The 14,464-nt window shown below is 37.0% G+C and overlaps 1 protein-coding gene across 1 annotated transcript; it reads left to right on the top strand.

Annotated features, from left to right (window-relative positions):
* Nucleotides 1–10,926: 10,926 nt before the first annotated feature.
* On the top strand, nt 10,927–13,308 carry LOC113735953 (uncharacterized). Its single transcript, XM_027262913.2, has 3 exons — nt 10,927–12,381; nt 12,535–12,670; nt 12,785–13,308. The coding sequence occupies exons 1-3, from the start codon at nt 10,927–10,929 to the stop codon at nt 13,306–13,308; spliced, it is 2,115 nt and encodes a 704-aa protein (XP_027118714.2).
* Nucleotides 13,309–14,464: the final 1,156 nt, after the last annotated feature.

The following is a 14,464-nucleotide window of genomic DNA, read 5'->3' as shown; positions in this document are numbered from 1 at the left end:
TCATTGTTGATGAGGATAACCCATACAAAACTGAAGCAAGAATCGCTGCCATTGTCTGCATTTAGGAAAACTCAATTCGTCTGAACAAATGAAAGGGAAACGAAAGTCACAGAGTCTGATGGAATCTTTTTATTGCTCCTGACATAACAGGGAGCATTACTACTCAAAGCCACGAAGGAAAAGTCAAACGGAAAGCTAAGCTAAAGGTCCTAATTACGAAGAAGGAAAAACTACTAGAGAAAAGCCAAAAAGCTAATGCTAGTCCTTTGCCCTCTCAATTCCCATTCTAATTGCTACTTTATGATGCCTCTGTGCGGCGGCCCACACCAGGAAAAGGAAAACTTCGGTGAAATTGCCTAAAAAGGGCTTGCGTCTCTTTTGTTCCCAAAATGCCCCTGTATGCCTTTCATTTGAATTCTTTCCTAATGACTGTCAAATTGGCCTTGGTTGTGGTATTTTCGTTCTACTCCTTGAAATAAATGCAAATTATGAAAAATGAGTAGAATCTAATAATTCATCCACATCAAATCAGGTAATAGAGGAAATTAATAATAAAATAAATAATAAAATTGCAACCTATCACGGGTGGCGGGCCGGGGGGTGTGGCGGGAGTATACTCCCCCGCCCCCGCCCCATTTGTAAATGGGGGGAAAAAATTCCCCCCGCCCCCGCCCCAATGACCCCCCACGAGGCGGGTGCTCGCCCCCATTGCCATCCCTATTCTAGAATAAAACTATTCAAAGGATTTTGAGGGGTAAGTTTATGGAAGTTTTATGGTGGAAAGTGGTGATGGATATTGGCCATTAGTTTAGCAAGCTGGATTTGAAGAAAAAGAAAACTCGAAGAAGTGGAAAGAGAAATGATTTGGCTAGGAAAGACAACCCACCTTTTAGAATTGTATTGACTCCTCAATTTATAGTTTTCTCAAATTTAAAAATTTTTTTTAAAACAAAGTGCCATTAAGCCCCTCAATTGATTATATATTTTTTTAAATCCTGTAAAGATTTACACCTCTTGCAAGTGACATAACTACTTTTTTTTTTCAACAAACGTTAGATATCATTTTATATATATTCACTTGATACTACAAGGGCTAAATTACAAAAGAAAGACTCAGCCCTCCAGTCATTGTCGGCTGCCTCTACTAGCCAAGTTGGGAAGTTATTTTCCCAATCAATGTCATTAACTAGCCTTGTTGCAAATTTTGTAGCCTATGACTTCCTATATTAGCTGATCTAGGTACAAAAGAAACTGTGCAATGTGCAAAACCTTTCATTAGGCCCTCAATGTCTTCCCAAATGGTTGGTATATGATCATCCTGTACATTGTTGCTGAATAGCATGTCAACTGCGGCTTTACAATCTGATAGCACTTCTATCTTTCCCCAACCTGCTTGTCTTGCCATTTGGAGAGCCATCCTAATGGTTAAGGTTTCTTCCATTAGTGCTTCTCCAAGCTTTATCTCCCTTACTCCTTTCGCTCTCAAAATCTCCCTTGTCCATTTCCTTGCTATTATCTATTTTCCTGTTCTGACCAATTTTGAACTTATCGCAGCATCAGTACAGATTCTGATGACTCCTTCCCTTGGTGGTTCTCTTATTCTTCCTTGCTGGCCAGACCCTACTTCTCCCTCATTTTCCTTTTTTTGTCTCCCTGTAACCTCATCATATTCAACCCACTCTTGTTGTGCCTTCCCAATTATTTCTCTTGCCTCTCCTTTTTGTTGTTCGAACCGGGTCCTATTCCTTGCTTTCCATATCTGCCATAGTATGTTCACTATTAGGTTGATTCTTTCCTTTCCTTTTGTCATTGCCTCTGCTTGGTTCACTGCTTCCCACCATCTCCACATATTATTTTGCAAATCATGCAATCCTTCTCATCTTACTGGTGCTATTTTCCATACAGTTTGAGCTATTGGCCAGTTAAAAAACATGTGCTCCATTGTTTCTACTCCCTCCCCACACACACTACAATGGATTATTATACTTGTAGGTCAAATTTCATGCCAATGTGAACCATGAAGATGTCTTGTGCATATTTTGATAAAATAGAGAGGTGTACTGACTTTCAACGATATTATAAGAGGTTTTGTGTATTTTACACTACTTTATATTTCCATCTGTTGTTTTTTTTCTAGGTAAGAAGTGATATAATTGACGGGTTGTCGAGCCTGTGTAATAATAAATTCCTGTTCAAATTGAATGCAAATTTTGTATCTAGTGGCAAGCAAGGTCAAATTCTCAAGGACTTGGTGAAATTAATTTCTTCTAGAGTTCAGGATGTGGGGGAATTTTACAAAAACTAACAATAAGCTATGCCACTTGAAGGTAACAAATAGATAGAAATTAAATGACAAATTATAAAGGTGCAAATAATATTAGACAAGCTTTAGTCAAGAAGCAACTCTGGATATGATTCTCCTAATTGATCATCGATGCAAGAATAATTCCATTTATAAGCTGATAAACAAGTTATAATTGTCAAACAAGCGATGACAGTTAGTTTCTCCTTAATTATCGATAGCCAATGTACGACCGTTAGCTATTATCCTTATTGCGAAATAACCTTAGGTATGACCATAGGATTCAATTTCCCAATTGCCTTACGAATTAGGGAAATCCTATTTTAACCAAACAACACGCTACGAGGGTTGTTTCAAATTAACCCGTATATTTTCCTGACACAAATCCAATCATACCAGTTACCACTAATTTAGAATAATTAAACAATTATGTATTTAATTACTCTAATTGGTTTTAGGTTATCGAATTAATCTAAAATCCGAGCCCAGGATAATTGAATAATATAACAACCATAAGAACATAAAAACAGGAAATATACGAATACTAGAAAATAATAGAAAAAAGTAAAATCAATTCGATTTCACAATTTAAGTTGAACTAAATCCTCCGTTGTTCCTTGAATAGAAAAAGAGATTTAGGTCATCTCCGATGGAACAATCTCACGGAACATTGTAGAGATATTCATTGAATGCATCGTCCTCAATTTAAATGATATAATTTGATTGAATAAGAGGAAGAAAAATGACAAAGTCAAAAAGATTGACTAATGTCTCATGCTTCAGATTGTCCACCCGATGGAACAAGAATAAAACAAGAAAAAGTCAAGTCCGTCTCTTATGGCTCTTGATTGCCTTTTTGAAAACCTACCAAAAGAAGAAAAAGGAGGCGTCCTAAATTGACTCCAAGTCTGCCGCACTTTTTCCACTAGATAAGGAAAAAGAATTCACTTACTCTCTTGTTTCCTACTACCACTTAGAACTCTTTTACTAATTGCCATAAGGATTGATCCTGTGGATCCCATGTTGACCGAAAACGTATAGTCAGGGAATTTCATCGGTTGGCAGCTTTTGTGACCACACTTTGCAGTGCTGGATATCCCGCATCAACCAGCAAATATAGCAAGGAATTTGCATCCTTTTACCATGTTTTATTCCAATTCTCTGCTATCAGTACAAATGTCAAAAGTGAATAGAATCTGTCAATTAATGCGCATTTGTTGAGATAATAGGAGGAAAATAATTATAAAATAAATGATAAAATTGCGATCTATTAATAATTGAAGCGGATCAAGTTGTCAAGGCCTAACATAATCCTTCAACAGTGGCGCTAGCCGCTAGTTGAGTAGTAGCCATGTATAGATTTTAGGGATAATTATAGAAACCTCCCTTGAGGTTTTTAACAATTTTATTTAGCTTCCTTAAAGTTTAAAAATTATACATACCTCTATTGTCATTCAAAATGACAATGCCACCCTTAAATATTTTAATGAAATTCCCTTGTTTAGTATGCTTATATTTAGAATGACTTTTAAAATTATTTTTTCATTCTTTTTCCTTCTTATTCCTTTTTTTTTAAATTTTTTGCCAATAAAACTATAGAGTTGCCGCTATTACCTTAGTTTCTATTGTAATCAAATATTGAACTAGTGATTTTTTTTTTGACGAGTTAACTTATATGTAATCTAAGGTTTTTGCTTATCTTTGTTTTCTATTTTTTGGTATTATAATTAATAATAAATAAAAAATAAATGGCCCAAAATAATTACTAAATTATGATAATTCCACTAGTCAAAAAATTCATAAATTCTAAATAAATTATTTCAACACTTTCTTTTCTATCTTATAAATCTAAATCCATCAAAAAATACCATCAAAAATATCCTATCATAGTGATAAAATTATTATTATAGTTATTTATCAAATAGTAAGTATAGACATGAAAATTTTGGCAACTTTTGCTTAAAATTATACTAGATAATCTTATAATTGTATAGAAAAATAAATTAAAACTCATTACACAAGCGCATTTTTGGGTATTCATTTAAAAATTTGATCAAGTCAATATTATTTTAAGGTCTTGTTACTAAGGGGGAGAGGGTTGGGTTGGGTGGTACGGGGGGAGGGAGTGTAAGCAAGAGGTCTCGGGTTCGAGTTCTTCCGCTTACACTAAAAAAAAAAAGTTTTGTTACTAAAACTATTAAATCAAGAGAGGTAGGTGTAATTTTTCAAATCTCAGTGGAGTTTAGTGAAATTGTCAGAAATTTCAGGGGAGGTTTCTGATATTATCCCTAGATTTTAAACAGTCATAGCTTTTTGCCTCAAAAGAATTTTTGGACCTATTATATAGCCATGTAATCATGTCTTAGAGCCTATAACAATAACACCAACGTAACTAAAGTACAATGTATCTCAATTTGGGGGCTAAATTCCTTTTTCGTTTGGGGGCATTTATACCTCGATATTAATGTTAACCTCACGTTGCTAGGAAACTCCAGATTTGCGATTAAAATTTGTTCTTGATTACTCACAAATTTTTTCAATTTCTTTGCAAACTCTGCTGAAAAATATTGTTTGTCTTTTCTTTTTTGTTGCTCGCATGGAAATCAAACAAATGCTATACACGAGGACATGCTCTTATGAGTGTGATTCTGGACATAAGAAACTCACAAGCATTTGACACTATAAGATGATAAAATGCACATAAGATTATATTATGAAACAAATGTTAGACGTGATAGATTACATGCTCTTGACATATAGTAAACTAAATGAATTAGTCCAGAGAGTAAAACAAGTGTAATCACATGTCAAAAAGATACAAAACACATAAAAAAAAAAACTTCAAATATCAAGTAGAGTCAGCACAAACCACATTCTCAAGCAATTAGCGACCCTTCATAATCAAACAAACAAACACACTACCATAAAAAAAAAAAATTCAACACTTTTATATAAAACTAAATTTTATAAGATGGAGGAGTCATCCATCTATCAAATCCTTAACTTTTAAACTCTACCCAGCTTTCCATTTATGATAATTGGAACTGGAAGTCTTGATTTGGTGCTGTTGGAAGTAATCGAGAGAGATGGAGAAAAAGGTTCGGCTTTTGGAGGCTAATTGCATGATTCAAGGTTAAGGAACGGAATTTTGTGTAAATTAGATGGAAACTATATAATGGTAGAGTTGAATGATTTTAGAATTTTAGGTAATTTGCACAATGTTGTGATTGCAATTGCTAATTTTCAAGTTTCAACTCTAAGTAACCTATGGGATTGGAATTGGTACAGTTGGATTTTTGTACAATTCAGTAGTTTGTTGTACATCTTTCGTGGTTCGGAGTATACTTAAGGATGCTCATTGAGTTAGCCATCTAGACTTTAAATGAAAGTATAACTGCTATTGCATGACGAAATTAAATTGCATTGTTTTAGTTAGTAGTATTTTCAGTAAAATTAAACAAAAAAAATATAGTAACATTTCCCACAAAATAAAAGGTAAATTATATATAATTTCCCTATGATTTTGCATACTATCAGATGATCTCTAAGATTTCAAAACAATCATATAAACCCTTTTAATGATTTTACGTAAAGCGAAAAATGGATGAAAAACATAATCAATTATGGTGATTAGACTACATACATTCTAAAAAAGCGTGTGGTAAAATCATAATATTCGTTGCACCCTCCCTATGGTCTGCAAAAATATCCACTTTAGTCCTATGATTTTTGTATTTATTCACATAATTCTCTTATCATTTTATAAAGTGCGGTTAAATTGTCATTTAATTTAGCATTTAAATAAGGGATCTATTGGTATTTCAACTAATATCGTTACATAGGCTATTTTTCATTAAATTTTCAGTTTACATGAAACTATAGAGGGGTGAAATTGATATTTTGAAATATTAGGGAGATTAGGTGGCAATAGATTAAACTATAGAAGGGTTGTTAGTAATTTACCCTGAAATAAATTACCCAATGAAACTTTTTGAGAGAGAGGATAATATTTAGTTGCTGTGAGTAATAAAACAAGAAGAAAAAATGTTTTGCTATTAGCTGAGAAATTTTTCTAATGTTTAATTTTGTTTCTCTTGCATTCTGCAAATATGGTTTTCATTGGAGGAGTTGGAATTCCACGTTCCAGGTGAAGTTGTTGGAAAAAATCTTTAACTTTGTTTCATGTGTACCCACCCTTTCTGTGTTTCTTTCTTTCTAATCTTTCCCTTTCCTTTTTCTTTTTAATAATGTACTTGAACCAATCCTAGCGTTGACAATTGATGTGCAAATCAGGAAAAAATCTGCATCAGCTGATTTATTACCATCAATTCATATTGGTGAAATCGAGACAAAATCTGCATGAGCTAATTTATTACTAATTCATATTGGTCAACAAGGATACATTTATTCTTTACTAATTTAACTTTAATTTTTCCCCAAATGTTGCGTGCTCGAGAACCACTTAATAGTGTCACGCAAACTCTTACTTCAGAGAAATTAAAGATGTTAAATTTGTAACTGAGTAGTACGTTAGTAAAGGAACTACATTTAATTTTTATGGAATGAAGAAGCTATGATTTAAGTCTGAAAATTTTTTCAGTGAAGAAGTTATGAGTATCGTTTCTGAAAACCATTGGTAAACCAAGTACGATGTACATAATACAGGCAAGTCCCAAAATATGAAATTGCTTGCAGGTGACCCGAATTTTTCTTTTCTCTCTCCAGCAAAATACAGTTTTTTATTTAAATGACAAGAATATCTTATAGCTGATACTAGGGGGGAGGCCCGCGCAATGCGCTGGAGTGGGGTGCCTGTGGGTCCACTCTTTACGAAGGTTAGATAGGTCTCACCAGTTGCAAACATCCTTACAAATTCCATACAAGTATAAGAACAGTGAAGAGAGAAAAGATGGAAGTTGTAACTGAGAAGCAATACGAAAATAATAGAGAACCACACCATAGTATTATAAAAAACCATAGCTTAGATCAGAATGTTTGAGTTCATGACCATACGCACAGGGATATAGGCCCAATGATAGTTTCAGATTTAGATTAAGTGCTCAGTGGCTCCTTTTGTAAGAAGGTATAATAGACCACCTTGCACTTAGCCTAATTTGAAACAGTCTTATTTTAGATACTTCTATTTACATAGAACAGATAAAGGAAAAGTTCAGCCAAGATTGTCTGTTAAAGTAGTAGTACTTAGGAATAGTGAAGATCCATTCGCAAAGGATATAACTTCAAGGATGGGCTTTGGCAATTTGGGTGCGGTGTTTTTTAGTGGGGCTGACTCTGAGTTTCATTGGGGCTGCTGCAACTGCTGCCTTTTTCTTCTTATCTTCTGTGTTAGAAGGACTAAGTTGATCCACTCCTTTGCTTTGTGTGTCTCCTTCCATTATGCTGTCAACTTTTTCTATTGCCATATCTTCAGCCATGTCGGTAACGTTCTTTTTGGAATGTTCTTCTTGTGCTGCTCCCCAAGTGGATGCTGTAGCTTTGTAGTTGGTGATATATTTGCTGATGACATAGTTTTCTTCTGCAGTAGCATTGTTGATATGGTCAACTATGGCATTGTACTTTTCTGAGCTCCTGGAACTGTGGATTGTATTTGATTTCTTGACCAAGCAAATTAAGTTTTTCTACTTGATGAAATATGCTATAGTGGCGTACTGGACATTTCCCTGTAGGAAGAATAGAGACTTTAAGTATTTATTTGAAGTGAGCAGAATGTTGCAAAGTAGTTTTGAGTTCGAATGTACCTACTGCTCTTGCTTTTGGATGTCATTTATGCAAAATGGGAGGAGTTGTTCAGCATCACCACCACTCAGGTCAAGAGTTATAGCACCACTCATATCACTAATTTGCACTGTTAGTCTGCAGCTGTATTTGGGTTCATGTTATTAGAAGCTTTTTGGCAGCAGTGGTTGTTAATATTAGATTAAGGTATATGGTTACCGTGGAGTGAGACGGATGCACTGGTAGCATGAAGTGCAGGTGATCTCACAATCTGGCCTTGCTCTGATGTATTTGTAGCAGTGGGGGCAGGAATGGTACCATAGCTTTTGACTTCTATCTAGAAGTTTTGGTATGCCTCTAATCCAATAGAGCCTTGCCTGCAATGAATGAGCATTGTATTTGTACAAAGGCTAGGAAAAGTATACCAAATTACCAATTTTGCTAATGGTAATAGAAGTCAAAGTAGATAATAAATTTTGTAGCACTGTTAACCTATTGTGTTAATGGTTTTGGGACATGGAGTGCTGAAGTTAGACAACCAAAAAAGTAAGCTAATATTACTATTTATCTATGATTTCTGCTTCCAGAGTCTTCTTTCATCTAGAAGAAGTGATCATAATAAAATGAGCTTCACTCTCCATCAAGCTCCCATAGGAGTAAACTGCCCTCCAGCAAGCTCTAATAAGATGAGAAGAGCAGTAAGGCTTTTTTGGCACACTTTTTAGTTTAGTACAAGGATAAGATCAAGAAATATCAATAAGGGACCAAAGTGAACAGTACACACAAGACAAACTTTCTAATCCTTAAGTGTGACTGGCATCAATGTATGACAACCAAATTAAATATACATGTAAGATGGTATCTTGTACTTGATCAGTCATGCACGATCATCTATTTCAGTCCTCCGCAAGTAACAAAGATGTCTTACTTTTCAATGCCATTTCATAATGTCTAAGAGGATATACCACTACGAAATAACTGTATTTGAAAGGAAATCAAAACCTTTACGGTTCATAAAGTACTTTGTATGTAACATTAGGTTAAGTGTAAGCTATAATATGACTGGTTATAGAACTTTAATTTAATATAGGTGAATTAACAGGTTTTAAAAGACAAGGAGTTGAGATGAGTCAGAAAGAAAAGTACAAAATTATGGTAAGAGGCTCTTAATGGATCATAAGTGATAGGTTGCATTTTAGTGAGTATTTTGGGCATTATTGCACAGTTAATTGACTAAATATTTTCGCTAATTGGATGGATTCTACTGATATTTTGTTTTGGTGCTAATTGCAGGAATGGTTGCTGAAAAGTGCTCAAATTTAACTTTTAGAAGATTCATCGGACGTGGGGGCCCGTTCGAGAAGCTGAAGAACCTAATTGTAATAGATTTTATTTTAATATATGTCTAGGGAGTCTGGCTGCAATTTTTAAGAAGTAACAATTTGTATTTCATCTTCCGGCGCGGCTTAGGTTAGGAGAGTTCTTTCTTTGTTTTGTTTTTGGGAAGGACACGGTGCGCCGCATCTTGGCAGAGGGAAGGCAGCAACATCAGCCACTTTTGTTGACTTGGTGGTAGAGTGAATTTTTCATGAGCTTTTGGAATGAAATTGAACAATTGAAATGGCTTCTCGTATGTTTGCATAACACAAAAATACAAAAGAAAGAAAACAAAGTGCAGCCGCCATTGTTGACTTGGTGGGTTCCCTCTTTACTCGATTTTGACAAGAAAATTGGGAGTCCATCCGACGTGTGCTTGAGAGGAAAATTGGCAGCAATAGAAAAGCTTCCTTGCGTTTTCCTCTGGGCTGACCGAAGCGAAGGAAAAGCGCTCTGCAAACCTCCCCAAACTCCACGCGCCGCGTACTCCCATTAATGGAGGGCTAATTCTCCAATTCTAGTCAAGGGATAATTAACGATTTGGTTCAGAAATTACTGTGAGATCGAATTTATTTTAACTATTTCCTCCATTTATTAATATTTATATATTTCCTGTTTCTAAGTGTTATAGCCTTATGTATGATTGATTAGTGCGCAATAATTAATTGTTTATATAGGCTATTTTGCTATATAGGGGTAATTGAATCCGTAATTGTTCGTTATTTCTATTCCAGTGGCAACTGGCACAATTGGATTTGTGTCAGGGGAATATTTGATCTGGCTTGAATGAACCCTCGTAGCGTGTTTGTTAGTCAGGATTGGGCCTTTCTAATTACTAATGCGATCTAGAAATTGAATCCTACGGTCGTACCTAGGGTTGTTTTTGGGTTAGAGAAATAGCTAACGGTCGTACCTTAGCTATCGATAAATTAAGGAAGGGTTGGTTGTTTAGCGCGTGCGAGACAACTAGAACCAATCTATTAATGAAGGTTGGAATTATTTTTGCATCAATGATCAGTGCATGAACCATTTCTGAAGTATACCCTTGGCTAGAGTTTCTCTTAGTTATTTCTTTTAATTAATTATTTTCTGCGTTTAATTTGTTCCGTTGGCTTTTGATACCAAAACCCCCCCCCATTAATCTTGATTTGAAAAGAAACAAGTATCTCTCCAGTCCCTGAGGAGACGACCCTGCTTACCACTGTCTACTAGTTAGGGAGCTCAGTTAAATAATTAATTCAGGTATATCGGATTAAGCAAACTCTTCGGGAACAGGGTGAATCAAGTAACCCATTGCACACCTAGAGTCCCTGCTCCAGTACTCGAATTGATTACTAACTGTTTCAAGTGGTAGTTAGGATTTATTTATTATTATTATTGCACAGGTTCGGCACCTGTCAATTTTTGGCGCCGCTGCCGGGGACTGGCGTTTGAATTATTTGCTTCTTCTTGAATTCAGTTTTTATTTTGTTTTATTTTATTTTTCTTTTTCTTGGTACTTTTGCTAGTTTATGCCCCGTTTTTCTCGCACAGGTGACTTGGTATACGATCCTGAAGTTGAGAAAGCAGCGCGTAGGCGGAGGCAAGAGACCAAGAGACAAAAAGAAAGGCATTTATCTACTGCAAACGAGTCAACAGAAGACGAATTTAGCATGGCCAACACTCAGACATTAAGGGAGTTGGCTACCCCAGACCTGACTCATCAGCCCTTGTGCATCACGTTCCCAACTTTGGCTGAAAATACCTCTTTCGAGCTGAAATCGGGGTTGATTCAGCTCCTGCCTTCGTTCCATGGTCTTTCTGGTGAAGAACCCCACAAACATGTCCAGGAATTCGAAGTAGTTTGCTCTAGCATGAAACCTCCTGGGGTCACTGAGGAGCAAATAAGACTGATGGCCTTCCCCTTCTCTCTCAAGGATGCAGCGAAGGATTGGTTATACTACCTGCCTGCAGGTAGTATCACCACGTGGGCACAATTGAAAAAGAAATTCTTGGAGAAATTTTTCCCCGCATCCCGGGCTGCAAGTTTGAGGAAGGAGATTTGCAGCATCAAGCAATACTCCGGGGAGTCATTGTACGATTTTTGGGAAAGGTTCACCAAGTTGTGCGCTAGATGCCCACAGCATCAGATTAGTGAACAACTGTTGATCCAGTACTTCTATGAGGGACTCCAGTCAACTGACAGGAGTATTATTGATGCTGCGAGTGGAGGAGCCCTGGCGAACAAGACACCGAGGGAAGCGTGGGACCTTATTGAAGCCATGGCAGAAAACTCTCAGCAGTTCGGCTTCCGTGATAGCAATCCTACCCGTAGAGTCAATGAGGCAGAGACGTCATCCATCCAGCAGCAACTGTCAGAGTTGACGTCTGCTGTCAGGCAATTGGCCATGAGAGACACACCGCGAGCAAAGGTGTGTGGAATCTGTACTAGCATGAACCACTGCACGGATTTGTGCCCCATTTTGCAAGAGGACGGGGCGGAACAGATAAATATGGCCGGAGGCGTGCCCGCGCCCCGCAGGCAGTATGACCCGTATTCCAACACATACAACCCCGGTTGGAGAGACCATCCCAACCTCAGTTATGGGAACAGGCAACAAGGTTCATTCCCGAATCGTCCACCAGGATTCCACCAGCCTTGGCAACCAAAATCTCAACCCTCATCCTCCAATTCAGGAAGCTCCTTGGAGGACCTAATCAAAAGCCTTCATCAGGAGATCAAAGCGGACAAGAAGGACCAAGACGCTCGAATAAGTCAACTGGCAACTGCCATTAACCGCTTGGAGTCCCACGTTTATGGGAAACTGCCATCGCAGCCCGAGGAAAATCCCAGGAATGTAAGCGCCATGACGCTGAGGAGTGGTAAGGAGTTGGAAGGGCCTAAAGTGAAAAATTCGAAAAGCAAAAGTGAGGAGGAGATAGAAAAGGAGATTGAAGAGGAAGGGCGCATTCGCGAAGAGCCTAAGGTAACATCTATTCCTTCGATCCCTATTAAATCTAATATAGCTCCTTTTCCTTGCAGGTTGGAAAAGACAAAGAGGGCAGAAAAGGAAAAAGAAATCCTGGATGTGTTCCGCAAAATTCAAGTAAACATTCCCCTATTGGACGCGATCAAGCAGGTACCCAAGTACGCAAAGTTCTTGAAAGACTTGTGCGTTAACAAAAGAAAGCTAAGGGGTGATGAAAGAGTGATGGTAGGAGAGAATGTATCAGCTGTACTTCAAAGGAAACTCCCACCCAAATGCGGAGATCCAGGTATGTTTGCTATCCCCTGTAAGATTGGCCATTCTAGTATCAAAAATGCCATGATAGATTTAGGGGCTTCTATTAATGTGATGCCTAAGTCAATCTATGATTCCCTAAATTTAGGACCTTTAAAAGAAACGGGGATAATAATTCAATTGGCTGATCGTACATGTGCTTATCCGGATGGGATAGTTGAGGATGTTTTAGTGCAAGTAGATGGATTAATTTTTCCTGCTGATTTTTACGTGCTTTACATGGATGATAGAAGTGCCCCAAATCCATCACCCATTATATTAGGAAGACCATTTTTGAGTACTGCCCAGACTAAAATTGATGTTAGTAAGGGTACTCTCACGATGGAATTTGATGGAGAAATAGTCCACTTTAACATTTTTGATACAATGAAACATCCTGTTAACTCTCATTCTGTGTTTGCTATGTATACCACTAATCCCTCTGTGCAAGAATTTTCTAAGTTTGCTTGTAGGGGTAGATTCAAAGTTGCTGCGAACAAGTCCTATAGGATGAAAGCAATTCATGAGGTAAAAATGGAGAGAAAATTTAGGAAAAAAGTTGCACTCAATGGCCATGTGGATCCTGGAGGAGGGCCACCAATTACAAGGAAAATTCAATTACATCCAGACTAAAGAGTGGTGCTATGTCTAGCCAAAGACATTAAAGAAAGGCGCTACTTGGGAGGCAACCCAAGACTCTTTGTTTTAGTTTTCATGCATTTTTGAAGTTTTAGTTATGTATTAGTGTCAATTGATGGTTTGATGTGTTGTGGCAGGAGATTAGTGGTTAGGCGTGCCCACGCCAGGTGGTCACGCCTGAGGGAAAGGAATTCTCGCTCAGGTTCTGCGAACTCCATAGTAGTTAGACGTGCCCACGCCAGGTGGTCACGCCTGACGAAGGAAATTTACTCCATAGTAGTTAGCATCTTGATTTTACTTCTGAGTTAATTATGCTTGAGGGCAAGCATAGTTCAATAAGTGTTGAACATTTGATACAAATAAAGTGAAATTACTTGTTACGCTTCCAAATGATATGCTAATGTGAATGCAACAGCCATTTGTTAATGTCAATTAGACCAGGCAAGAATTGTATTAGGCCCAAAAGGCCCTCTTATAAAAGATAATGCAAAGCGTATGAAAATTGAATTTCACATGGGTGAGAGTTTCATAATAAAACTATAGAATCCATCAAGCAATTAAAAAGAATTAAAAAGCTTTACGTAACATTGAGGTTCACAAGAGAGAAAGTACAATTTGACAAGTAAGCTAATGAGTAGGGGAAAAAATGGTAATTACTCAGTAGCATTAAAACACAGAATTCCACCTACAAAGTCACGGAGATGTAGAAATACGAAGAAATGGGAAAAAAAAAGTAAATAAAAAATTACTGGGTAAAATGGGAAAACAGGAGCGACTAATTTCAATAACGAGGACAAAATTACTGTATGTAAGCCCGTATACCCAGAAAAACCAAATGAAAGGGAGCATTAATTAGTACTACAAAACACGTACGGATACAATGAAAACTAAACTCAAGACATTTTCGCCCAAAACATTCAAATCTCATTACCAAACAATCAGGATGGTAGGGAAGGATAGTTCAAGCTTGTAGTCAGTATAATCCAATTCGATAACCCACAAGCCAATTTTGTAATGAAAGAGACTACAGACTTTTTAACTGTTGGCATGCATACAGAAATAAAGGATTGTGAGTGAGTTATATATGTACCTCAGCCACAGCTGTGAGGTCGCTGATAGTTATAACTCTGTCATCATCTAGTATAGGTAG

Source organism: Coffea arabica, chromosome 3c, assembly GCF_036785885.1.
Source record: "Coffea arabica cultivar ET-39 chromosome 3c, Coffea Arabica ET-39 HiFi, whole genome shotgun sequence".
NCBI lineage: Eukaryota > Viridiplantae > Streptophyta > Magnoliopsida > Gentianales > Rubiaceae > Coffea > Coffea arabica.
This window is presented reverse-complemented; position numbering and strand designations above follow the sequence as displayed.